A 27956-nucleotide genomic window follows, 5' to 3' on the forward strand; every position below is an offset into this window, starting at 1 on the left:
TAAAGGTTGATGATAGTTCGTCCCTTTCTTTTTTCTTGCGTCTTTGGCGTAATGATATCTGGCGCGCGCGCGCACGTGCTCTCGTACGTGCTACGCGACGGAAGCGCACGCGAGCCCTCTCAAACTTATTACGGTGTGTCAGGACGCGAAATACTCGTAACTAGCCCAGCTACAAGTAGTCGAGCCCTCTAGAAACTTGGCGTTGGCATGAAAAAAGTACTCGTGTGATTGTGGCCTGATGGATTGAGCATCGGGCTGTTCTGCTGCGGAGTCCAAGTTACGACCTCACCATCGGACACGTTGAGCTGTACTAGACAGGGCAGCAGCAGCAGCCACGGTCAGCAAAGTCTAGGGAGGTTTCGCTTAAACCGTGGCGGGAAGAAAACATTAGGCACCGCCGAACTCCCAGTCAAGCCAATATCATACATCCTAATTCTAAAATGTTGAGCGTTATCTAGCGCAACGTGCTTCGACAACAGTAGAATAGGGAGTGAGCACAAGATAGCACCGATTCGGGGAACAGAAAAGTTATTGCTCGTTTTACAGATTCGCTATGCTTGGAATCAAAAAACAAAGTTGTTTTCGAATTTTCGAGCATGAACAGCTGCAGTACACCCGCATATGTGTTGACTGAAATTCACGTTAACATCTAATAGCTGTAAACATTAATTGTTGCCTGAGATAGATAAAACTTATTTTCACTACACTCGTGTACTTATGAGAGGGGTTAGCTTTTATAAAGTGTGGCACAATGCATGACACATGCCTAAAACACATAAGCTGACAGAAATGCTATTTCGCTGAATGTACACCTCGTTGTCAAAAGACATACACGTGGACACACACGCCTGCCATGGCAAGGAAAACGTTAAAATTATCTAGAGATTCCGGCAGAATTTTGAAGGGTAACAGCACATGTTTGTTCAATACATGACCTAACAAGTGAAAAGAGAGCGGAATGTGATATTCAATGAAGCGTTCTTCTCCGCTTATGCATGGTGAAGTGAGAATCTTTAGTAATGAATATCGCCTGTTGTGTGCAAGTATGAACCAACTAACCCAGAAACATGTTATTTTAAATGCCACATACACATAAACTTTAAAAAAAAAAACGGCTCCTGCAGTCGCTTTTGGCGCCTTCATTGAACGATAGCAGGCTTCGAGATTGCTTCCGTTTATCCGATGAAGCAATCGCAGGGACATCAACTATTATTGATCACATGTCGGAGACAGCGCATAGGGGGTGTTGGACATGATAGTGCGAATACCTCAGTGACAGGACCGAATAGGAGAAGTTGTGCATTTGAATTTCGCGGGCGATAGGTGCGCCATGAAAATGCAAGTGCCGAAACAAGAACTGACCAGATTGCAGCGCCACGCTTTGTCTGGCAAGGCAACTTGGCAAATAAGGTCAGGCCTTGGCCCGTCGTCAATTTTTGTTATCTCTAACAAGCCTTGAGAAAAAGCCCTTTCGCTCGTGTTTTCTTTTTTTCCATTACGCTTTTGAAACTTCATCCGTTATCGAGGCTAGCTGCGGCTACCATCGACGAGGGAGTGAATTTGTAGTCCGCCGCGTCGTGCATCTTTTGTGAGCCGTGGAACGAGCATTACACCAATCTGTGACCACTGTGTGCGTGTGTGTGAGCAGCCCTTTCCGTCGCTCGCATCACCTGCGCGAGAGCGCAGCGGCGTGGTGGTGAAATTGGGGTGCTTGGTTGCGCGCGCGTGTGTGTGAGTGTACTCGTCGAGACGTCATGGGCCTGTCGTAGTTGAAGGCAGGCTCCTGCGCTATGATGGCCGGTGTGTTCGACTTGGAGCTGCACGACGCCGAGAATGACAAGAACGACGAATCCAGCGACGACGCCATCGAAGTGGACGAGCAGGTAGGCAGAGCACGCGCACTGCGTCTGCGGCACATGGCAACGCACCGCGGTCACCGCATGGCATATGGGTCCGTTCGCGCAACCGGGCTCGTTGCCGCCGTTGCGAGCGCGCTCGGCACGCGGCGTGCACACGGGTGCGCATTGCCACCGTATGGCGGGGCGGCCCGCCGAGCGCGCGCGTGGGGAAGGCCTTGCCCAAGCTGCTCCACTAGCCCAGTTCAGCCGCATTCCGAGACCGACAGTTGCGCGCCACGCTCTCTGGACGGAGGAATTCCGACGCCCCGTCGTTGTGCGGGTGGGTCGCCACCCCCCTCCGCCAACGACACCGACGAGTGTGCGGGAGCCCTGTTTATTTTGACACGTGCTCTCGTGGTCCCCCTTCCGCTGCGGCGTCGGCGGCGAAGCCGTTAAGTCTTGGGTTTCACCGGTGCGCCGCCGAAGCGCCTTGCCAGGAAGCGACGTAATTGCTCGAGCGAGCCGCAGGTGTGCGGACTCTCTCCTGCTTCTCCTCGCGGACCACGGTGCGATCATCGGCCTTTCTGCCCACGCCCTCCTCCCCCGAGGCGTTCCGACTCCGCGTCGAGTCGTGGACCCCGGCGGACGGGTGTCGCATTGCTCGATTCCGCGTAGTACTACGGCGCGCGTGGCACTGCTGCTGCGCTCGCCGGGTGGGCGTGGACGCCTTCGGGAAAGCTCGGAAAATGGGAAGAACACTTATGCCGCGGAAACGACGCCGCGCGGCGCTCGACCTCGCGCAGCGCTTTGCAGCAGTGAAGTAACGATGCTGCGCGAGTTGCCCCCTTCGCTGACGACACCGTGCGCTGAGCTGTCGCTGATTCAGAGGGTGCGTGTGGCGCCGTTTCCTGCGCGCGCGTGCAGATATGCACAGCATAATGGTGTAGTGGAAAGAAACCGGAGGCGACGCAAATAACAAAGCAAAGCGGCGCGACCAACTGGCGAAGGGAATGCGCAATACAGGCGAATAAACTTGACCTCGAAATGCAGCAGCGGCAGACTCGCCGGCCGCGCGTAGCCTTTCGCCCTCCTCGCAAGGTCGTCGATTCCGCGCTGATGTGTGGGGAGGAGCGCGGGGCGAACACGTGTGCCGTGACGTGATTGCCACGCAGTGTGAATGCCGCGTGCGACATCTGTTCGCGCGAGCGACGGGTTTTCCTCACCACCTGTGCGATAAGCTGGGACGACGACGGGGGCTGCCGCCCGGCAGATGCGCGTTTGAATGACGGCGTCTCCGCGACGCCGTACTTGGCCTTTCTGGGCCTGATTGTCATTGCGGAAGCGCGTGTTTTAACTGAGTGCTGCCAGCAGTACTGCTACATCTACAATATGGATATCCATGTATCTTGTAATACGGCGCTAGTGTGTTTTTTTTTTTCCTATTGCTATAGTTTCGGAACACCCACTACAATGTAGTTTTGCACTGTTCATGAACAGCACTGCCAGTAAAAAAAAAAAAAAAATGTATTTGTGTTATAGTGCATGCTTGCCGCATGTATTGTTTTCACACACAGTTAATATTCAATAGGGCAATTGCATAAAGCTTACAGACCTAAGCTTCAGTCAAGTAACGCAGGTTTTTTGCAGCCATTGCGAAGGATAGGCAGAGGCAGCGTCCGGTAGCAGGACAGAAAATTCAGCTAGCTTGGGGGTATCGACAGAGCACACACTGTACTTTAGCATGACAGATGTGCCGCAAGACTAATCAAGTACACAAAGCACTACTCAAAACTAAAGTGTATTAAAGGAAATAAAACACTTACGTACACAAAGAATGCCAGGTATCCAGGTAAGAATATGAGAAAAACAAAAGGGATTATATCTTTCTACCAGTGATGCCAGCAGCATTCTGTGCATACATAAGTGCAGACGGTGATGCACATAAACGTTTTTGGGAATGTTAACACAAGCACACCATCATTAGCATGCTGTCATCAACATTCAGTCGTGGACATTCCGCAGTCGTCTTACTGTCATTTCGTACCATTATCATGCATTCATCAGTCTATCGTCATCATGCCATTGTCATTAAATCTTCGTCATGCAATTGTCACCAATGAGTCATCACACAGTAGTCGTCATACCATCATGGTCGTACCATTGCTGTCATTTATGTTAGTCTAGCCATTTTGTCATACCGTTGTATTCACGTGATCATTGTAATTCCAGCGTTGTCATCGCACTATCTTCGTACCGCCATCTGTCTTAACATCATAATTCCATCGTCGTGTCGTCATACCACCGGCATTTCAGTGGCGTCCCATTGTTGTCATACAGTTGTCATCGTCATGCTTTCATTGACATTACATTATTATTTCACAGTCGGCCTTCCATTGTCATCATATCCCATTATCCTTATGTCGTCGTAATCATGCTGTCATTTCATAGTGGTCATATCATAATCATTGTTTTCTATTCATATATAGTCGTGCCGTCATGGTGATTCTATCGTCGTCAAGCTGTCATTGTTGCCGGGGTTTTATCATTGGTCATTCCAGTGCCATCATGTCATCGTCATCATTGTTTTGTGCGTGCTGTTCAGAATTACTTGGAAACTGATGAAACGATATGCCAGACCTTCTACCATGCATAGGCTAACATAAACCACAGCAGTTAACCGTTGTTGCAGAATATGCTTCCAATAATGCTGCTCTTTCTAATGTGCAATAAACGTTGAAACCACACACCAGCCTTGAAGCAGCAGTCGAAAGAATGCACCGCAAATGGCACAAACACTCTCTTTGAATAACATCTTTTCATAGAGTGGCCAGGTGCCAGAGCTGCAAACTAGGCTGTAGCAGGTGGCGGCAGTTGAAAGGCTGGTGATGCTGCACTGCTGCTGCTGCGTTCGAACGCAGTCGTGATAAGTGTTTCGTTTCTTCCAATAACCTTCAGTTGCAAGTGTAGTGCTCCATCCTTGTGTTACCTTCGTCTCGTGTCACGTCTAGCAGTCTACATGACATCATGCTCTAGTAGCTGGTCACCTGTTCCACCACCTGCTTTTGTATGTTCTTTGCTGTTTTTCCCACATTCCTTTTGTGAAATTTGACATGCCGACCAACAGCTGCATGCCACTATGCAATCAGTGAAGTGCACAGCATTCACTGTGGCATTCAACGCACTGTTTTGCTGGACAACTTAACCGCTGCATGGCCATGCCAACTGTTTGCCTGATTTTGCACTAACTGTAACAGTCAAGTGCAGCAGCTTTAGCTCACTAGTCTCTCAGTATATTGAAAGAAATGTGTAAAGGGTACAGAAGGCTAGTTATCCGTTTTTCAGAGTCATGAGCACATCACCGTCATAATAAGCTGTGTGACTCGCCTAATGCTGTGTAGGTGACAGCAACCGCGTTTCTTCAGCCAAGGATCAAATGCCGCGGGTGACAATGGCTCCCTCAAGCTGGTTTAATTGTACAGCCGAACACTCAATACTGGCGGACAGCTTTCTGTGGCAACGAAGGGAAAGCTACGGAGGCAAAGTGCGCACAAGTGAGAGCGTTTCTCAAAAGAGACCTGCGTTTTAATCCACGTTGGTTAAGGCTGGGGAAGAGAAAACATAAACAGCTTTTATTGGCAACAGTTAAATAAGACAGAACACACCACTGAGTGTAAAAGTTTACTCATTTTGCGAGTTTTCCGTTCCGCATCTGGGCAAACGCGAAACCATCGCATGTGGAAGCTGTGTCGATTCAGCGTCTGTTCCGAGCAACCAAAAGCACAGTCAAACGCTGCCGGACTACTTGGCGCGGTAACACATGATCAGCGTCCACGCGCCCGTAGCTTTGCCTTCATTGCCACAGAAAGTTGTCTGCAAGTATAGCACCTGCGAGGGGGCATGTGTGTTGTCGTTTTACATTAATGGTTATCTGGAAAGTACGTTCTTGCTACTGTTAAAAGTAACAAACGTATTTCATGTACTGCACCACTTCGTAAGTGCACTGTAACCTTCGTTTTTCTACTGTTTCCGTTTTGGATAAGGCATTTACCTTAATGCAGCACGAGCATTTACAGTGTTGTGTCATCAAATGGTGCCACCTGGAACACGAGTGCAGTAGCTGCCACAGTTGCTCGTGGCTACGGTGTTCTGCCACCGAGCACGATGACGCAAGTTCATTAGGTGGGGCCATGGTGGCTGCATTCTGATGGAGGCAGCACGCAGAATATGTTGCGCACTGAGATTTGGGAGTACCTTAAAGAGCCCAGTGGAGCCACACAGCCACTTTGTGAACATTCCTTTTCCACTCTCACAATCTCATCACAATTTCTTGAAAGCCCGCAGAGTAGGGAGTGTTCATTCGTTTGGAGAACAAACGATGGACGAAACAGATTGGACACAAGGAGTGCAAGTGCTGAGTCTTCAACTCAAGCTTTAATCAAAAACATGCAGGATATATGGTAATTCATGGTCATATCAAGTAGTTATCCTTTCAGAAACAAATTCTCTGGATGACTGGTGCATTTTTCTTCTTGAGTATGCCATGGTTTGATTACTTCCAGTGTTTCTCTGGTCATGATGCCTTGGCTAAAATGTGAGCCTGATGGAATAGGGAGTGTATTTATTACTAGTCACTAGAAGTGGTAGTTGCTCTTGCTACAAATGCTTTTATGGTCATTTTTCTCCCTTTCTCAAGAATTGTGCTAATTTTGGGGTGGGCACAAAACAGAGGCCAAGATGTGGCACAAAATTCTCTATAAAAGGTTCATTAACTTTGTGTGTGGACAATATAGAAATCTTGAGGTCACCAAAAGCGAACTACGTGACTTATAAACATCGTGTCAGTGCCCCTCGATTGCATTGGTTAAACAGCCAGCTCCCTTTTCAGTGAAACTAACTACACATTTTTCTCTTTTGCAGAGCCTTTCGGTGGAGCCCAATATCAACTCCATATTAGAGTAAGCACCTTTGCCCTCTGTCTGTTCCTTTTATTTCCTTCCTTGTTATTCGGGTCAGTTTTGAATTGTGTACGAAGCAGTGTTGCCGTTGCTCTGTTACTTTTGTGGTCTTTCAAATGGGACAGGCCGTGATAACGAGGCTTGAATATTGAAATAACACTTGCCATTCTTATCGTTGACCAGCTGGGACTGAGCCAGACATTACTGTAGCTGGTGTTCCAACCATAAAGAAAGTTGCTTTAAATTAACCTTGGTGCACAAAGTTTGTTTGAAGCTGAGGCGTGTCATGCATTGTGTGTGGATGCTCAGTGTCTAGTAAGAGTTGCTCCTTGCTGTTTTTGTTTTTTTCCCCACTTTTTGTATATTCCCAGTTTTTAAGCATGAAATACTCTTTCCTGTGCACAGCTGAAAAGCCATTTGTGATTTCAGTGATAATTCAAAGGAAATAAATTTGGCTCATGTTATACGTTCACCGAAAAGCATTGAAATCGGATGCCCAATTAACCCACAAGCACCCCTGAAGATCAAACTATTCATACACACCTTTGATTGCTGGAGATGAGAAACATGCAGACTGGGGTAACATCGGCCAGCCAGTGCAGCTGCAGCTGGAACAGTGTTGTGTAACTTTGTTGCCCTTTGTCATTGGCTGACATGATGCCAAGCCTTTATCACCCATATCAGCCGCTCACTGTTACAGCTGGTAAGAACTGAATAGAATTGAAGGAAATTAATCTTCACGTAATATTAGATGCTGCTAGATGCTCTCCGGGTGCATTGGCCGCAAGTGATTGGAACTTGTATTTCAGCAGAACAGTTCGAGTGTGCTTGCTCCTACTTTTGTGTATTGCAACCGTAGTCGTAGCAAATCAATTCTGTGGAGGCCTGCAAGGTGGAAGAGAGTTCAAATTGTCATCCACTGAACTGCAGCGTGAAGCACTGTTTTCTTCACGGAAACAATAGTAAATTCGTGTTCTCGTGCGATAGCTGTGTTGCGACTCGTGAACTGTTTGCATGGACTCTTCCTGATGTCCTTTTTTTATGTTCCAATGACTTTAGTTTTTGCCTAGTGTTTTTCTTTTAATCATGTATCAGAACAAAGAGGTAGCTACATTTCTACGAGCAGCATCTCCTTACGCACATTTAGTTTAAGAAAAAGTGTAGTCAAGGGTTTCATTAAAATTTGTCTGCTCGAGTAACATGTTGAAGATGAAGTTGCGGTCACTGATCAAGTAAAAAAAAGTTGTCACAGTTTCACCTGAAAGGCGAAGCATCAATTGCGATAGCAAATTTGTAGAGAGCTATACGGAGTAATGATATTAGCTTTAGCAGCTGTATAAACTTGAACATGCAGCAGCACCGGCAACACGCAGAACAGTTGTCGACGCCGTCGGCGTTTTGCCCGCGTTCGCTCAAAATGCGTGCGGCGTTGGTGACTGTTGCCGGAGCCTCTGATATAAATAGGCACTTGGTGCCGCAGCTAAACGTCGCCTCCCTTCCCCCCCCCTCCCCCACGGCCTCTCGCGCGTCGGAAGAAGGCGCGTTTGCTCTACATATATGGTGATTGTAAAGGAGGAAAGAGACGCCTACTTCTGCAGCCCTTAAGCGAGCACGGCGCAGAACGCGCGTTTGTTCTCCGCTGTGCGTTCACTCCCCGTGAAAGCGCGCGCCCCTCGCGCCCTTTCACTCGCACATACAGCGTTCGGCGCGCGGCGACGATTTCATCTCCATTGACGTCATACGGAACCTCACGGCGACGGCGACGCCGACGGCAGAAATCTGCTTTTGAGTGTCCATATAATTGCTATCGCAATAAAAGAAAAAGGAAAAAGCACACTTTTTGGAACCTATACGAGTTCCTTGTTGACTACCGAAAACTCGGATGGTTGCTTTCCTGCCAATATATGACAGGAGCAAGAGGTTTTCTTTCATCCTGTTGATAGTATTGAACATCGTTTGGATGAATAAGGACTTGAGAAAAAAAAATTTGTCATGGACTTCTTCCCTTTAGATGGTGATTGTGGTGTTATTCCAATTGGTGCAGTAATCAAAGCTATCAGTGTCATCAGCAAGGGACCTCTCAAAGTGGCTAGCACATTCTCGTGCTGTGCACGTGGTGTTGTTTCCCGACAGTGGTGGGTACATCCCAACCCCGTCAAACCTAGATTCAAACCGACCTGGTTGAAAGATTAGGCTTCGGAATAACGAAGTTCCCATTCGTAGTGAGAAAAGAGCTTTTGTAAGCGAGAAAATTGAGAATCTGATTTGGGGGGGGGGGGCACCTATTTTGGACTATCCTGCCTCATATGACGTTAGCACAAGCTGATTCACAAAGAGTGGCATTGAGGGAGTTACATGGGGATTACATCAACTCGCCTGTTTTTCCGCAGGCAGTTCAAATTAAGAGGGGGCAGCAGCAGGACCTTAAGTCGGCAAGTTTTTACTCAAGAGTCATACATTATCAAACATTAGGCGATGGAAACAATGATATACTTCAAAAATAATTGATCAGTTTAACTCAGTATAATATTTTCCTTTAGTGTCTCTCTAAGAGTCCCAGGTTGTCAGGATTAGTTCTGAGTCCCCTGCCTTGGCATCCCTCATAATCCAATGTGCAGTTTTAGAACTTGAAACCCCACAATTTATTGTTATTCTTGATTAGCAATGCCGTTCGATGCTTATTTGTTCTTGAGATGACTATTTGATGCTCCTTTATGCTTATTGGGAATTTGCTAGTTGATCGTGTGGGACCCGCCGTGGTTGCTTAGTGGTTACAGTGTTGGGCTGCTGAGCACGAGGTCCCGAGATTTAATCTTGGCCACATTTTGACAGACGAAATGCGAAAACACCCATGTACTTAGGTTTAGGTGCACGTTAAAGAACCCCAGGTGGTCCAAATTATTTTGGACTTGTTTGGTGCAGGTGAATCGAAAATTCCGTGTAGAATATGTTTTGAATGTCCTAAACCAATTCTTTTATTGTGCAGCCCATTTGAAGTTGTTATCCCTGGAGTGGTACGCTGGTGTTTAGGACGGAAGGAAGTGTGCTAAGGAAGGGGGGGTGTCTGCCCATTCAAGCTGTCACAGAACTGGGCCCAGCACCAGATTGCCAGATGATCAGTGCATTGCCGGCTTTCTTGAGCGATTTCATAAGTTCTATGGTTAAGGGGAGCTTTTTAAAAGAGTAGCTGTGAGAGTGGCAGTAGCGTTTGGCTTCTGAGCACAAGGTTGCAGGTTTGATTCCCAGCTGTGACTGATGCATTCTGAAGGGATGGAATGCGAAAATGCTTGTGCACCAACCTCTGGGGGCACCTTAAAGAGCCCCAAGAGGCGAGTTAGCTTGGAGTCTTCTACAGTATCTCTCATGGACCCATGGTGTTTTGGGATGTTAGAGCCAGTCACTCAACCAATTAATCAATAAACCTTGGTTGACTTTTTGTTCACAGAAAGGGACCAAAAACACAAGTGCGATATTCTTGATGCTGCAATGCATTGCCGGTGTAAATAAATCTAAAAATTGTAAGTTATTTATTTTCTGCAACCTTGATTTTTTTTTTCTGAACCAGGAAAACTTCAGAAAGAGTTCTGGAAAAAAAAAAAAAACTTGTCTCGCTGTTTTTCTTTCAATGAATAAAGCGGAAGTGCATGTTTCACTGGCTGACCTCTCTACGGTGCATACAGTTGACGAGTGGCAGTGACGTACGCTCTTCGTAGGCTGTCAGTGACAGGCAGAGCAGCACACGCATAGGCCACCAGAGGTGAATGCCCGTCCTTCCCACCTGTTGTCTCCTCCACATCTGGCATTAGTCGTCATGGTCTATTGTTGGGCGCAGTTCATTGTGCTTTTCACAGCTGTTCGCTTTTGCAAGTTGTGTAGATGTCTTGACGTCAGAAGTCAACGTGCGAAACTGGGGTCACTGGCTTACTACGTAGCAGGAGATTCTTCGCAGCCAAGTCTGCTCTGACTGTTGACGTCAAATATGTCGCTGCGACACAGATCTGAAATCTTTGTTGCCTCTTTAACAAGATCGTAACTGCATATCGGATGACATAAATCTAGAGACCAGATGTCAGTGTCTTCATGTCCTTTTCTTTTGTTTGGTGATAGTGGGGATTGTGTAAGATCCGAGGTAAAAAGCATTCATTCACAAGCGTAGGTGGATGTTGGTGGCAATGCTGTTTTGTTGATACCTGCTTCTTACCGAGGTGTGCAGCTCACCAAGATGTTAATAATCCCGCAGTAGCGTCGACTGGCACAAAGGTCTGTGCCGTGACGCAGAATAGAGCTAGGATACTAGCGATGACAGGCACATAGGCACAGAGCATACTCTTGTCCAAGCATCGTGTGCTAGGCTGTACTGCTAAGCTATGCGTAGCCACTGTTGCATATTTGCTTCCAACACAAACAGAAATCCACACGCATGCCCCTTTGCACATGGTTACAATAGATGGTTGCAAACGATAGGCCTGCTGGAAAACAGCAGGGGCTATCTTGAGTTCAATAGAATAACCTAGCAGATGATACAGATTGCACATAAAGTAGCGAGGGTAACTCTCTACTTTCTCAGGTGGGCTCCGTGACACGGCCCTGACCGACATGCCGGTCAACGCTCCAGTGAGGTACAGATAATGCATCAGCTTGAATAAAATGACACTTGTATTCAAACTGATGCCATATTTGCAGGAATTGAGAACTACTTGGCTCATGTGAATTATCGTTTTGCTAGCCTCCTGAATGACTGTTGTTTTGCTTGAAATAAGGTTATATTCAATAATAGTTATACCGCATTTACTTGTGCAAGGCCTGGACTTTATTTTTCGGATTTTCTCACAGGATGCGGGCCTTGCATGAGGCAGGCATATAGCTACTCACTGAAGCCTCCCAACTGTGTGCGGACAACTATCTACAAACGCAAATGCTGCCGACTATGAACACATTTGCAGTCGCCGACTGATTTTCTAAACAGTGACAGTGCTGCAGAAATGTCCGATTAATCTCGCAGTGTGAAGTTTTGTCCTGTAAGCAAACTTGGTAGGCGTTGCTTTGGCCGCAAGTTGTTGCCAGATGATAGCCAGCAGACCGAAACTCCGTTTCACGCACGTGGCCATCAGTCCTGCCCATGCGCAGGATCTCAGGCCGAATTGCCGGTGGGGTATACCGGTACAAACATTTTAAAGGCGAACTTACCGCTACGACTTGCCACTGCCGCCCCCTTCAGCTAGGCCAAACCAGCTGCGCCGTGCCACTTCATTGGAGTCGGTGACAAAGTTGCAGTTTAGTGCCGAATGCAGAACATGAGGATGATAACTGATACCATTGTCGGCATGACAACTAGTACTGCCATTTATTAGCAGCTTCCGGAAATAACCAGCACGCAGGTATGCATGTCATGCTTAGTAAAAATTATTTTCCAAGATTTTCGCACTCTAAAGGGGCGTGCGGGTCTTGCACGGGGGTAGGCCTGTGGGTTCTTGGTGTCTCACAGGAGACCAACCACCGCGGGTTTGAGCTTAGCGAGCCACAGGGCCGCGTCAGCCGTCGCCTCCAGCACCGCTCGCGAGCTCAGAGGCCGCAAGGGGCTACCGAGCGACGCACGCAAAAACACAGTAAAGCCCTGAGTTGACGGAAACCGTTTATTGAATCCGTCGGCACCAGCACTGCACAAAGGCCCACGCGGCGGGGAACCAAAGGGGTCCCGCACCAGGGCAAAAATACAATAACAGGTGCCTATAGCACGTCGCTGCCAAAACACAGGCTCAAGCTGGGACACGCCGCTAGGAAAAGTCCCGGCGGCTATGCTACTTGCTCTGGCGATAACCAATGGGCCAACTCGCGAGAGCATGGGCAATCTCCTTCGGCTTAGGCTTTCGGCAAGTGTGGCTCGGTGTGGTACGACCTCGCGCGAGCGCTAGGCACCGCTCGTTGGCTTAGCGTCGGGAAAAGGATCAGCACAAAGTACGCGCTCCCCGCACGGGCAAAGGCACAGTGCGCGAGCTCCAGTCCTAGTCACAAAGGTGTCGGCGGACAAGAGGAAAGCATGTACGTACCGTGCGTTGGTCCCGGAGATCAGAGAGCCACGCTCCGCCACTAGCAGCCGACACGGCTGCATAGTGACATCAGCACCCCGCCCTCACCGCAAACCACCGCGTGCGCAGTGCCACCGCGGGAACCGGTTAGGAGCAGGATGGGGAAGAGGCGGGGGATGGCAGAACAGGTGAAGCCCGCGCAATTACACCGGCGCCTCCCTCAATCCCCACAGGCCTTACACGAGTAAATACAGTAATTAAGTAGAAATAATCAAATCGCTTGTGTAGAATCAAGTCGCTTAGTTCAGTGCAAGGTTTTGGACTGATTTGGCTGTTGTTGCAACTGATGTACGTGTGGTGGTGTTGCAACGGTATGGAAGCAGAAAGACTACTGCAGAGGGAATAGATAATTTAACTCTTTATTTGGTGAACTTGCACGCAGAATAAATGTAACACTCGCAAGACAACAATAACGCCATGCACGGTTGTTGGTCATCATATCTGATGTTATCGGTTATGGCTTTGTGTTGTTTATACAGGCGTTGATATGCATTCCACAGTAACCACTGGGGCTCACGTTCATTAACATCGTGCAAGCTCGTGATTAGTTATGTCTCTCGCAGCAGATATGGTTAAAATGTTCAGGAAATTTTGGATACTTGCACCGAATGTAATCTTGCACCGAGTGTAAACTCGATAAGTGAATATCCAGTGCAAATGGTCATCGGCAAGGAGTAAATTGTCACGTATTAGAAGAGGGTCGCAAATTGACACGCATGCTCAAGAAAGTAAACAGGACGAGCAGCCTCGTGCAGTCTACTCATGCCCTCTTCTAATAGCTGTGTTTCACCAACCAGCCCTACAAAATGCAAAAAAGACAGGCAGTATCTTTTAAACTAAAGTTTACATACAATAGGAAAAGTGAAGCTGTGCTATGCTATTATGTGCTAAGGTGCTAATGCCATTATGTTTATATTTTATTCATGTAACTGCCGGGTCATTCACCCGGTAGTTCGTAGCAGCTTGTGAGGTTGGAAAACTCTTGTCAATGAAAGATACGACAACATGGTAGTGCAAACATACAGAATGCCTTTATTGTTGCTTGTGCTACAATAATGTCGGCTAGCTGAACAAGAGTAGCTCCTCATTTTTTTCGTATAGTTGCTAAATATTTTCGCATGATCAGGGAGACAGTTTGCTTTTAATTGTGGTATATTAAGCCTCTCAGTTCCCCTGATTATCCTTGCTTATTACTACTTATGTTACAGTAGTTATGATACCACCAGTGATATTACAGTAATGACATCAGTACTGCTCATTGCCATGTAAATGCATTGTGTGCATGTTCTCAAGTTTGCCTTTGTCTTGAGCTGTGAAAGTTGCAGCAGTCATATAAATGTTGCCCGTCTTCTCCTCGCTGGGGACCGACCACTGGCTCGCAGATTGCAGGATGTGGAAAAGATTCAGCTGTCAGAGGACACAGTCAACCCCAACCAGGAGAAGACTGGCCCCAAGGACTTTGAGCTGCTCAAGGTGCTCGGCAAAGGTGGCTATGGAAAGGTGAGTTGGGAGACCTCTGCATTTCATTTTGAAAAAAATTATTTACCCTCAAGCATCACCCAAAGCGTTAGACATTCTAAGTCATGGCAAGCAGCTTAACTGTAATCCTTGTAAATAAAAGTGCAATCATTGCATTTTACTGGTAGTACTAACACGTGGAGTGAAACTTGGTCCCGCTGTGGTGGGTCAGTCAACTAAGGCTTTGCACTGCTGAGCACGAGGTCGTGGGATCGAACCTCGGCTATAGCGGCTGCATTTCGATGGAGGTTGCCGGGATATGGGGTGCATTGCCGATGGCCCTCTGCCTCGACACACCGAGCCCCGCGGTAGACGCATGCCTGCGCATCAACCGCGGTCCGGTACAAGCTCGAGGAAACAAGACAACCACGTGTACACTCGGAAAGCATTTATTACGACTGCAACTAACACTTCGAGCAGGCCAGCTAGCTATAGTTGACATCGCTGAGGGTTCCCTCGAAGAGAATAATACACTAGGTAAAGAAGGGCTTCCGACTTACCAACTGGGGAATACGGGGCGGCCGCGGCGTTTGCCGCGGCAAGAACGCGGTTGACTAACCACCTGCGGGAATATGGGAGCGGCGGCGGAGACTTCCGCCATCGCCGCTTGCTGGGGACCAAAGAGACCCGGGCGATATCAGCGGGATCTCGCGTGACCCACCCGGTGGCGCTGATAGCGCTTGCGATTCCCGCGCGCCGCCCGCGGAAGGAAAGTTTCCCCTCTCCCAACTCTCCCTGGCACGCATGCGCTTGACGCGACGTTCGCTGCCCGTGCGGCGGTTATGGGACACGAGGATTCCCACAAGGTGAAATGAAAAAACGCCCGTGTACTTCCATTGTAGTGCACGTTAAAGAACCCCAGGTGGTCAAAATTAATCCGAAGCCCTCCACTACGGCATGCCTCATAATCAGAACAGGTCTTGGCACGTAAAACCCCAGAGAGAAGTGAAACTTGGAGGTTTAGCAACGAAGCTCAAAAAGAAGTTAACGAACATGCAGCGAGCGACAAAACAAATAAAGTTATGGCATAACATTAAGACACAGGAAGGCATTGGTGTGGATTAAAGAGCACATGGAGGTACTGTATTCAAGTGGAGATGAAGAGGAAGAAATTGAGTAGGGCAGGCCATGTTATGTGCAGGGCAGATAACCTGTTAGTCTATTGGAGTTGCGCAGTGGGTGCCAAGGGAAAGGAAGTGCGGTCGAAAACGGCAGGTGAAATTGTGTAGGATGGCATCAGCTGGACACAGTACTGGGGTTATTGGATATTGTTGGGGAGAGGCCTTCGTCCTTCAGTGGGCATAAAACAGGCTGGTGATGATGGTGGTGATTACAGAAAGGTTGAGCTGTTGCATCAGCATCGAGGATAGAGAGGTAGGTGAGATGCTGAGGGGTCAGCCTGAACCCTAGTGTTCTAGCTAGCTACTCAATGTTGGGACAAAGGGAGGGGGAAACAAATGGAAAGGGAGAAAGTGGCGATTTCAATTAGGAGAGTAAAGGTGATGCCCGTGAATAAAAGAAGCACCAATAATAAGGTGTACATAATAGATTGTACATGCAAGACCCAGCTGTGGTGGTTGAGTGGCTATGGCACTCTGCTGCTCAATGCAAGGTTGCAGGTTTGATGCTCTTCCTCATCAGCAACACTCCGATCAAAACTCGGTGCAACACAGCTTGTGTTTATGTTTTGGGTGGACATTAAAGAACACCAGAGGTTGAAGTTTGAATCCTCTACAGCGTCCCTCATAAACCAGTGTATAATTTCAGCACAATAAATCCCACAATTCTTTGACATACACAAATTGGGAATAGGAAATGTGGGGAGAAGTCAATCACTTTCGCTTTTTTTTTCTGTTCTATTAAATGCGAGAGCATTTCTTTAGATACTCTAGCCAACTTTTGTCTATGTGGCCCCGATATGGTGATCGCGTAAAAAGAATCAAGTAAACCTAGCCCCTATGGGAAATCAGCCCAGGGCCTGCAGCATAGTAAGCAAGTACCTATCCTCTGCACCAAGGCAACAGCTGAGAAGAGGCCCGAAATACGTGCTACATTTGAGCGAAAGGGCACCACCGTTATCGTGCTGTCACAGTATCAAAGTGCATGCGTGGCTCGCACGTGGGTTTGGCCGCAAAAGCGACAAAGCCAAGAAAGTGCACTCTCACACTTTGCTCACTCGGCTGTAATGGAAGTGGAATAAGGGTAGTGTGCTGTGTGAATGCTATTGCACGACTTCAAACTATCATCGTAGTAGTGTTCTGGTAGATTTTTTCTGGCCTGAAATATACATAAGTGCATGTTAAATATACTGACATGTATTGTGCATGTTCCTTTCGCCATGTTAGTGCTGCGGCTGTTGAAATAGACATTTCTGTGCAAGTTTGTGTCTCCAGCCTTCCTCATGTGTCAACTGTCGTGGCTGCTGACCTTGTCTCTTTCCTTCTTGCTGCATTGCAGGTTTTCCAAGTCCGCAAGCTCACAGGAAAAGATGGAGGTCGCATCTTTGCCATGAAGGTGCTCAAAAAGGTGTGCAATCTTCTTTCTCTCCCTCACAGCACGTCTCTTCCAACAGCCTCAAATGTTTTTGGCGATTAATTGCACAAAGCTGTTGACTATGTCTGTCTGCCAGAAATACGACCTTTCTGTGTAAACATCTTGCTCGTCTGGTTAGCTTTAATAGTTTCCAACGAAATATAACTTCTGCAAACATTATCACTTCCTTATGTGATTAGTATGTATACAGTTGTGCCTCAGTATAATGAAGTTATACTTGCAGCGAAAGATTTCATGCAGCCGTGGCCTTGGTTATTATTTATTTGGTTTGCACACATAAAAACAATCGCAGAGCAAGGAAGAGCGCTGGCTGGCAACTGCCACCAGGAGGGGCACACCACCTGCCAACTCTAGAAGAGAAAGGTATACATAGAAAAAGAATAGTGAATGAAGAACAGGAGAGATCAACAAAGAGAAAAAAAAAATGTCACAGTTTCGCCCTAAGGGCGAAGCAATGAATGCGATAGCAACACAGCAATGTCATACGAAGTAAGGTGAGCGGCTTTGGTAGCAACAACACGCAGAACTGTTGTCGACGCCATCGGCGTTTTGCCCGCGTTAGCTCAAAATGCGTGCGGCGTTGGTGACTGTTGCTGGAGCCTCTGATATAAATAGGCACTTGGTGCCGCAGCTAAACGTCGCCTCCCTTCCCTCCCCCTCCCCCACGGCCTCTCGCGCGTCCGAAGAAGGCGCGTTTGCTCTACATATATGGTGATTGTAAAGGAGAAAAGAGACGCCTACTTCTGCAGCCCTTAAGCGAGCACGGCGCAGAACGCGCGTTTGTTCTCCGCCGTGCGTTCACTCCCCGTGAAAGACGCGCCCCTCGCGCCCTTTCACTCGCACATACAGCGTTCGGCGCGCGGCGACGATTTCATCTCCAAATGACGTCATACGGAACCTCACGGCGACGGCGACGCCGACGGCAGAAATCTGCTTTTGAGTGTCCATATAATTGCTATCGCAATAAAAAAAGGAAAAGGGGGGGGGGGGGGGGTGTACGAACAACACAAGAATAAAACATGCATGTGCGTCACACATCGGGCGGCACTTATCGTCCGGCAAATGGTGCGCAAGTTAGGAAGAAATGGGAGCAAAATTTGGTTATTTCAAGGTTTCTACGTTTCAGCAGTAAAAGTTACTTCACAGATTCCCAGCACAGTTAGGGAGGTCAGCATCCTCTCAATAAGCATTTACAAATGAAATCCTGGAAGAAAATAATTATGCGATCAAAAGCACTAGCGCCATGCATTACAGATTGTGTCGAGAGGCTAAATTTTGGCAGGGTCTGCGCGGGGGTGCTAGCAGCAGACATCAAACGAAACCACCCATACATGTGTATTCAGGAGCATGCATATGCACCCCCACTTTCTTGCTTTAGCATGATTTCGGCGTTTTAAAGGCTATGTGCAGCACCCCTCTGAATTTGCAGGATCAATCTTGATATATTTAGCAAATGAGAAAATAGCGGTTGGCAAGCAGGCCACCTAGAAAGGCCATGTTGCCCATGATCATCAATGTCACACAAGTAACCACATTTCTTCAATTAACTGCACATACACACTCATACATACAATGTTTACCCTAAGAGAGAAGTTAGGTTTTAGACTGAATATTAAACGAAAAAAATTTGTCTGGAGTTATGATGCTGACACCTTTTTGATATGTGTAACGTAATGTGTTATTTTGAACATGAGGTCTATTTTTGTTAATCTCATTTAGTTCTAATTTTGTGCGAGCTTTGTTTACTTTAAAGTGATAGATTTGTGCTTTAGAACATCTCAGGCGTCAATATTATCGCAAACAGAGCTTTAGTATCCGAGAAATTGAGGTAAATGCAGGACACGATTAGACTCTTCTGGGACATTCAAGTACTAGCTCGATGACGAAGGAACTCCTCATTATAATTCTGTCACTATAGTACTCAACCACTCGTAATAGAAAAATCATTGTATTGCATTATGAGACAAAATAAAATGCTCCTTCTCGAGTTCTATTTCAGTTTTAGAAAAAAAAAAAAACTCATTGATGTTACCCTTGGCAATGAAGTGGGCAGTTGAGAGGTTTCGTTTTCGCCACTCTGCGAAAACGAAACCGGTTCCAGTAGTTTCGTTATCGCGTAGTGCTGAGCTGCTTTTGCTGTCTCGCAAAACTCCCACTTATTGCAAGTACAGTTAAACCTGCTTATAACGAACCTCCATATAACGAATTCCTGGATATAAATAACGAAGTTTTTGTATTCCCCGCCGTGACTCCATAGAAGCACATGTATTTGAAACCTCTATGTAACGAAGTGGCAGCGGGAGACCCCCTCGATATAACGAATTTTCCCCGCCGACAACCTAGAGATTTCGCCCCAAATTTTGTCATTTTTGCGCAAGCAGCAACCGGAAGCACCTTCTCCGTCGCGACGGAATGCAAAGCGACGGCGTCGCACTTGGCGCACTCGAATTCACGGCGCGAGAGCGAGCCCACGTGTGCATTCGTGCATGCGAGCGTGCGCGAGGCGGGCCTGCATCCCTCGACCCGGCAATCTTGCCGCCGTGGGCGTGACCTTTCCCCTTCTCTTCATTCAAACCTGACCCCGCCACTTGCTGCAGCTGGCCCAGCCCGTCAAGCCGGCACTCTCCTTTTCCTGGTGATGTTGCCGAAGGAAAAAAGAAAACGTTTCGTTCTTTTTTTTTTTTTCAATGTGCTGGCTGTGTCACTCTCTGGTTACTGCGCAAGTCTGTGTGCTTCACTTCACTAACTTGACACTAGGTGACACTATACAACGCTACGCCGCCATCGTGTCGCTCGCTCTACGTTTCCGACGCCTCGCGCTTGTGCGAAACGACATACGGGACGCGTCCGCGCATCCAGTACCTGGTGTGACATTCGAAGAATGAGTGCTTCGACGAAGAAACGCGAGATATTGACCTTGTCTGCAGTTCGCTTTGAAGATAAGCCCGCGCGGGCGCACACTTTTTCCACATCGCAGATCGCTTTCAAGATACGGCGGCCACCGCCGAAGTAAACGCCTCCTTTTCTCGCCTCCCACGCCGTGCCTAGCCATAAAATAAAGCGCGCTTCCGGCCCCCTCCCCCCCTTCTCCCTCACGCGCGAGAGATTGAGTCAGCTGACCCCCGCAAGCTTTCACTCGTACGCACAGCGTACGGCGCGCGGCGACGATGTTGCCGTGTTTGGACTTTACACGGAACCGCAAAGCGACGTCCACGGGACGGCACAAATGCGCTTCGCAATAAAATGTGCTTCTGCGCGGTTACTACTCCGACGGAGACAGCGAATTCGCACCCCCTACCGGCAGCTTCTCAGCGTTACCGGGAACTTATCTCGAAGGCCATGCTTTTGTGTGCGGCAATCGGCAGAAAATACATCATGGTGGCAATGTTGTAAGTTCACTATCGCTGGTGACTGTCGTCGGGGCGTCGCAACTCGAGAATCGAACGTCTGCGCACATGAGATTTTGCCGATTTTGTGCCTGTGTGTGTAGAACAAGAAAAATAGTACGCACTAACCGTTTGGTGAGCAATGAGCGACTACGGCTTAAGCGGTCAGCCAATACATGGGGTTCAATGGGGGCTGGGTAGGGGAATCTTCGCAACATTTAAACCACAATTATGCATTAAGCGGGTACGTATTAACGAGGTTTGACTGTACTATCCTTACTTTGTATAGCTGCATGTCTGCTAATTTGCTGTCGCAATTGCAAAGACCTTCGCCTTTCGGGCGAAACTGGGACTTTATTGTTCATCGCAACTTAAGTGTATTGGGGGTAAATCTTGAGTAATAGTACATACTGTAAGCGTTTCTTTTTCCAGTTTTCATGCCGAACCTGCATATCACGAAATCCTCTTTATAACGAAGTTTTTCGGGAATTTGTCAATTTCGTTATATCCAGGTTTAACTGTAGTAGACAATGCCACGTCCGTGTGATGTCGCGGAATTGCCATACAGTTCCCGCCACTTGACCAAGAGCAGCCGCAGAGGTGGACCCAACGCTTTGTCTTGGCTTGGCTTTTTCATGGCCTCGAATTAGCGTTCTGAGCAGAAAATCGTTGCGCCGCCTGTCAGGTGCCATTTTACTCACCGACGGCAGTAAAGGGCGGTGATGGCGTATGCAACAACGCCACTCCCCCACTTGGGGGCGGGCTACTTGAATTGCGTTAAAGGTATGTGGACCCTTCAGATGCAATTTTCTCCTAAATTAAGTCTTTTCTTGGCACGAAGCAAGTGCTGCGAGGTTTCTGGAAAGGTATTTTAACAGTCCACGTCGACTTAATACAGTTGAATGTTGATAATTCGAACTCGAAGGAGCCTGAAAATTTGTTCGAATTAAAAGGACTTATTTTTAACGTATTCGTGCACCATAGCACGGCGTACGAACAATGCGAGTCGTGAAATATTGTGGCGCGCAAGCACATAGCGAGCGAGGGCCACGAAACTGCTCACGTCGGCCAACGCTCGCATCCCGATACCGGCAGAAAACAAAACTTCAGGGAGCGGGCGGCGCCGGCACGGCGACGGGCACGCGTGAGGACCGTCGAAGGTGAGGGAGGCAGGGAAGCAGATTTGGTCTCGGCAACACCGTCGCTTCGGTGGCTCCCCTCGCCCTCCCTCACCTTTGACTTACTCCGTGCGCCCTTGCCGCCGCTCCCGCCGGCCTGGCGCCAGCTTATAGCCCGCTCCCTGAAGTTTCGTTTTCCGCCCTTGAAACGAGCGTTGGCCGGACTGGGCCTCCATCGTTGCTTCCCTCTGCGCCGCAGCCGCAGCATTGGCTGAGACGTTGGCACGTACACCCATGTTCCGGCGCGACGCAGAAGCAGCGACCTTGCCATTTGAGAGAGTTAAATTTCTGCCGCTTTTTTTTTTTTTTTTTTTTATCCACGCGGCATTGAGGGGTCTCGCCTAAACTTTTGCTCTACGGCGGTGTCAGAGCAATGCCGGTCGGAGGCGCCGCCACGTGATTTGGCTTACTGCTGAAAGCATTGTCGGTGCGCGGTATGTTCGAATTAACCGTCGCAAATGCTTTCGTGTTCGAATCTCCGGGCGTTTTCGCCCATTCGAATACACATAACTTTAATGGGACCACGGTGTCAGTTCGAATAAATCAGAAGTTCGAATTAAGCGTATTCGAATTAACGAGATTCGACTGTATTTGCCTTTAGTGTCCCTTTAATTTTCCCTAAGAACTTGTGGAAAAACAAATTCCTCAGATTTTCGCTAACTAGGGTTTCAATGACTTCTGTATGATTCTAGGAATTAAATAGAACACACCTCATTGCTCTGTCTAGCCTAGAACTAGATTAGCCAAACTTCAAAGAAGACTTCCAGAGAAACACTATTCAGGTGTGCCAAACAAGTCTTTCATTGCAAACGAAGCATTCCCTTATCTAGGCTAGTCATTTCTTGGCTTGCAATTTGTGAAGCACGTAAAGGCCCAGGCAAGCATGGGAACCACAAGTAGTGCATGCATTTGTGTGTAGATCTCATTCAAATTTTTCCAAGTGCACCACCAGTGGCACCATTTGTGATCGCATTACAGTGAAATGTCAGTACCGAACAAATCTCACAGGACTGCTGGAAATCATTGCTATCTTTTAAATTTTTTTATTTGTTGTATCAAAAACATGCAAATTGACGTTAAAACAAAATTAAATCAGAGGAATCATCTACGTTTCCAAGCAGTACATTCACACAATAGAAAAAACTGCGCAAAAGCGACGAGGACAAAAAGAAAACGGGTACAACGGACGGCCGCCCGTCCTCAGTCTCTCTTGCGCTGTTTTTTCTTCAAGTATGTTGCACCAACTCGCCCACATCAAGCTCGTGCTGCTCCACATGATAGGCATGAGAACACGCGTTCATGTGCCGAGGTCATCTCCGCTTGGTGCAGGCACAGCTTGTACAGACCTCGGATCTGTTAACACTGTGCAAATCTGTGCCCAGCCGTACATCCGCACACCGTATGGACAGTGACCGACGGTGAGATTACGTGCCACAATTCCAAGCATGTTCCATCTGTTTCTAGATGAAATGCGATGCTGAAGGTCTACAGTTGTCCTGGCGTGATGATTCCCGAGTTTGTTCAGGCTCTCGCAGATCATTCACGAACCGTGCAGCAGTGAATTTCTTCAGAGTGTAAGATGAGGAGTCTTGAGCCGTCGTACCCAGTAAGCGTAGAAGCGAGCTGATGACACCAATGGCTGTTGGTAAAGTGCAAGGCGTGCATTTACATTGTTTATGTATCGGAGATCTGTATATGCTGTGCCACTGCTCGCTGTCGCCAAACATTACCAAAACCATGAAGCATCTATAAATTTTATCGCTTTCTTTGTGTCCTTCGCCGACTTAATGATCGATCTTGGCTTTAGGTGGCGCTTGGCCGTCGTTTTCCTCGATCCTTCAAGACTGTCGTGATTGGGAGCCGTCCAATGGGTGGATCTCGCAATCGTTGCAATGCCAACGGTGCCGATACGTATAGTTTCTAGTATTTCTACGGGCCGCCATTACTGCGGGTGATGGGGATAGGGCTGGTACAGATTGGTAATCGCAGCCACCTGGTGCTGGTGGTGTGCCCAATTTTTCCCCACTTCTGTAAGTGACAAGTGTGGGTGACATTTTGGGTTGCAAATTTGCTATCTTGAGGTGCTACTAAAATAGAAAAAGCATGAAATTTTGCTCGTCATCTTGAAATATTCGGTCTTCAGAAATTCATAGCACTGAAATATTTTCACATTAAAACAATAGGCTTTTAGCTGGAGATGTTTAAGTTTTCAATAATCTGAAATCATTTTTAATACTACGAAGTTCGTAGTAATGAGAGTTCACTGTAGTGGCAGCTTACAATGGTCGCCCAGTGCTCATACATACCAGAGGCAGGCTTTGTAGGAAATGTGGACTGTCGGCACTGCACTGGATGGCACGCAGAGAGATGTCAGTAATGCGGCAGGCATTGGAAATACTTCTCCAGTAGTTCTTGTGAGCCAGTATTGTCATTCATGGAACCTCTTCCTCAACCCTCAATGTGCTTCATTGATTTTCTCCCTCACTCGAAGTGCGAGTGTCATTCGAAACAACTTGTGTGACTGACTACCGCTTTATAATGTAGTACTCATCAGATCACTCCATTGATCTGCCTGCACTTGCAAGGTTTATACGTTAGATCTTTGTTCTACAGTGCAGTCAGCTTGTAACAATACCATACATTACAATATATCAGTTAGTCGACTTGAGCGTATGAACCTATGCATTAGGGCTATGATAAGGAAACCAATATATAACAATGTTTCATCCACCACATATTGGATATAACAATAAAAATTTTGCCTTCTGGGCGGCGTTTTCCATGCAGAATAATCATTACATTGCTAAGTTCCCCTTAACTCTTTCCGTATCGCACCCATTGAGCATCGTTAGCCCGCTATCGATGGTTTGAAACGCAGCTTACGAGACCTTACACGCCGCTCAAGGACACGCTGCACTATTGGATGTGAAGTAGGAGAATTGTATTGTTTTCTAAGCAGTTCGCATATTTTCATCCAGGTGGTAATTTTTTATGCGCTCCGAAGTTTAGCGATCATCAAAGTAGAAAGTAAAAAGCCTCCGAGAGGGGCATGCACGCTTCGAAAGATTGCAGATCTTGTGATTCTACTGAGTTTGCAGCTGATTTTATCGATGGATCGTGCAGCAGCGAATTTGAGGATTCTGCTTTATCGTCGGGCTTTAACTCTGAGAGTGACGGCTATGCAAGCCAGCCCGGCACTCCCAACTGTAGTGCTTGCAGTTAAATTTTTATAGCGAAATACCTGTTCAATAAAAAAATGTTATGTTCTTGGAGATACTAGTGCCCATTATAGAGCAGTGCATTTTGTAATATTTTTTGTTTGATTTTTTTCTTGGTAGGTACAAGCATGTCTTTACATACTTTGTTCAATTTTATTCCACAATCTTGATTCTGGCAATTTATATCTTTTTTATGACATACATATCGTTAATAAAACTATTATGCATAAAAGTGCATTTATTCTGCTTTTTGTTTATGTATTACATAAAATATTGAGTGCAGTTCCTTCAGAAAAAGAAATCTGGCGTAACAAACAAAAAACACCTATTTTCCCCATGGTAAGGAAAGAGCTGAAAACTTTTATATATATGTAATGTTATGTGCTTATTACGAATATAAGGCCAATTTTCATTTATCTCTTTTGGTTCAAATTTCACGCAAGTTTCCTTTAATTATCTTCCGGAAAGATTTGCCAATTATGTGTTTTCTAGATATCACTAAATAGGGCATCAGTGGCTTCTGTATGATTCAAGGAGTGCAACAAAATCAACCTTGTTGGTCTGCCGCACTTAGAACACGAGTTACGAGGTATTGAATTAGTCACCAGAAAAACTTTTTCGAGTTTCAAGCTTTGAAGTCTCTCAACTCTTGTTCTAGGTAAGGCAGAGCAATAAGATTCATTTTGTTGCACTCCTTGAATCGTACAGAAACCATTAATACCCTGTTTAGTGATATCTAAGGAACACATAATTGGCAAATCTTTCCGGAAGATAATTAAAGAAAGCTTGCATAAAATTTCAAACCAAAGGACATATACGAAAACGGACCTTATATTGGAAATAAGCACATAACATAAATGAAAGATGCCGAGACGGGGCCAAAAGTTTGCCTATGCGAGTTTGTATCTGCCATTACCACGCTGCCCATCCCACCTGCACGCCGATTGCGAAAGTCGTGGGGAGCATTGCGAGTTGTCGCAGCGCGCCACAAGATGGCGCCAGACGCTCTGTGTGAGTCTCTCGAGTGAAGCCGAACAGGACGGTCGTGGCCGAGTGGAGCTCAGCGCAGCAGGAGCAGTGAATAAGTTCAATTTTTGTTTATTCTTATTTGGTTGATAGAAGTGTTAGGGTACCCGAGCTATCTATATATATTGTTTTTCATGCTTTTTTAGTTTCTTGGTTAGTTTGGTAGGACGTTAGTAGGTAGTGAATAGTTCAATTTGTTTATTTTTATTTTTTTTTTGGAAGCGGGTTGTGGCGCACGTGTTGCATGGTGAAAGCAGTGTAAAGCGGCAGTTTTAAACCGCGTTAGGGAAGCTAGCGGAGGTAGCCGGATAGCGAGTTTGCCGTACGGCTTACCGTGGCGCTTTGTTCAGGTATTTTATTGGGCTTTCTCGTTAGGTGGACGGGTGGACAATGGTGCGGCAGGCTAGGAAGGACAGGGGTGATGACGAGCTGGTGCAGTGCGAGGAGTGCAAACGTTGGTGTTATTTGGACGAGACGCACTTCGCCAGTTTAGCCGACGCTGAGGAGGCTAGCTTCGCGTGCAGGTCCTGTGAAGGATTTAAGGGAGCTGTGCGGCGGATGGAAGGGGAATGGGCAGCCAGTGTGGAAGAGCTCAAAGGGGAGCTGAAGGTGGAGCGAGAGCGGCGAATTGAGCTCGAAACTCGGATCGGTGAGTTGCTTCACAGGGAGGGGGCCGAGGTCGTCCTGGTAAAGCGAATAGCTGGCGAGCTACAAGAACGGGAAAAGCGGGCCGTGCTGGAAGAGCGGGTGGAGGCGCTAATGGTACAGGCGGCGCGTAATCCCGGGTCAGCTCAGGCGGGCGGCGGGGACAGCGCGGAGACTCAGGCAGAGGCATGCCATGAGAGCAGGGAGGGACGCCTAGGGGCCGTTGAACAACAGGCGAGAGCCGGCGGCAACACGGCGGTCCCACAACTCTACAGCGAGGTAGTGCGGCAGGCTTCGGGTGGGAAGGGACGAACGGCAGGGAGCACATGGTCACGTGTAAGTGGCGCACGGCGGGTGGAGAACCAGCTAGCGCGAACTGGAGGACGTCAATCGCAGGCGGGAGGCAAACGTGTAGAGCGAAGGGTCCTAGTGGTAGGGGACTCCAACGTAGCTAGGGTTAAGGAGGGCGTCCTTACAACAGTGAAGGCAGACGGGCGGGTGAGGGTGGAGGCCCAGTCAGGGAAGTGCATGGTTGACGCAATGGCAAAAGCTCAGAAGGTGGTATCGGACAACCTCGAGCATGAACATCTGGTCGTTATCCATGCTGGTCTCAACGATGTGCTGAAGGGAAGGAGCCAGAACCTAAACGGACAGTTGGAGGTTGGGTTGCGTAAACTCAGAGAAACCTCTGCGAAAGTGCATGTGACCATATGCACAATCCCACATGTCCGGGGCCAGGCTAGCGCGATGGAATGGAGGGTGCTTGAGGCTAACCGGGTCATTAGGGGGCTGAGCAGACCACTTGGGTACGGTATAATGGAGGTAAACCGGGAAGTGTACGAGTCTGGCTCCCAGCCTTTTGCACAGGATGGCATTCACCACAGTGGTGCCACGGGCGGGAGCGTAAGTAGTAGGATAGGGCGCCAAGCTACGGCTTTTTTGGGGGGACCCAGAGCCCTAAGACCACCAGTGTAGACGAAGACGGACCCAGAGAGGCTCCAAGATTCAGATTCAAGAAACGTAGAATCGGTAGAAGAAATAGACGTAAGCACCAGGGGCAAGGTCATTCTGACATAGGTTACATTAACATGCAAGGTGGCAGGAATAGGCTGAAGTGGGAGGAGATAGACGAGCAACTAAGGCAAGAAAAGCTGATGGTATACGGGTTTGTGGAGACACATCTTAGGTACATGGAGCAACCTCCCTGTAATCCTGACTATACATGGGAATATTGCAATAGAACAGAGGGCAGCAGAAAAGGGGGTGGAATTGGTGCATTCATTCATAAAAGTATGAACTGGCAAAGGGTCAAACAGGAATGCAAGGAGCATTTATGGCTAAAAGGGAAAGTTGCAGGAGAGCAGACACTCCTTGGCTTTGTATACCTGTGGACAGGAGCAAATGCCAAAGAGGAAAACAAAAAAATGCTGGAATGCATATCAAGTGACATTAATGAGCTAGGAGAAGGGTGCGAGATTATTATACTAGGAGATATGAACGCACACATAGAAGACATGGACGGGTACACAGACTCAACAGGCAACATGATGCTG

The 27956-nt window shown here is 47.6% G+C and overlaps 1 protein-coding gene across 4 annotated transcripts in view; it reads left to right on the top strand.

The window, feature by feature from the left end:
* The first annotated feature begins 1439 nt into the window (after positions 1–1439).
* LOC119445459 (ribosomal protein S6 kinase beta-1-like) overlaps positions 1440–27956 on the top strand; it is a 95187-nt gene continuing 68670 nt past the window's right edge. For 2 of the 4 annotated variants that reach the window (XM_037709737.2, XM_037709738.2), the window contains exons 1-4: positions 1440–1883; positions 6756–6793; positions 14262–14379; positions 16855–16923. In XM_037709737.2, coding sequence (XP_037565665.1) covers positions 1791–1883; positions 6756–6793; positions 14262–14379; positions 16855–16923 — 318 coding nt within the window. In that variant the 5' untranslated portion in view covers positions 1440–1790. The remainder of the gene's footprint in view (positions 1884–6755; positions 6794–14261; positions 14380–16854; positions 16924–27956) is intronic. The other 2 variants (XM_037709739.2, XM_049663323.1) reach the window with 1 other exon arrangement.

This window comes from Dermacentor silvarum, chromosome 3 (assembly GCF_013339745.2).
Source record: "Dermacentor silvarum isolate Dsil-2018 chromosome 3, BIME_Dsil_1.4, whole genome shotgun sequence".
Classification (NCBI taxonomy): Eukaryota; Metazoa; Arthropoda; class Arachnida; order Ixodida; family Ixodidae; genus Dermacentor; species Dermacentor silvarum.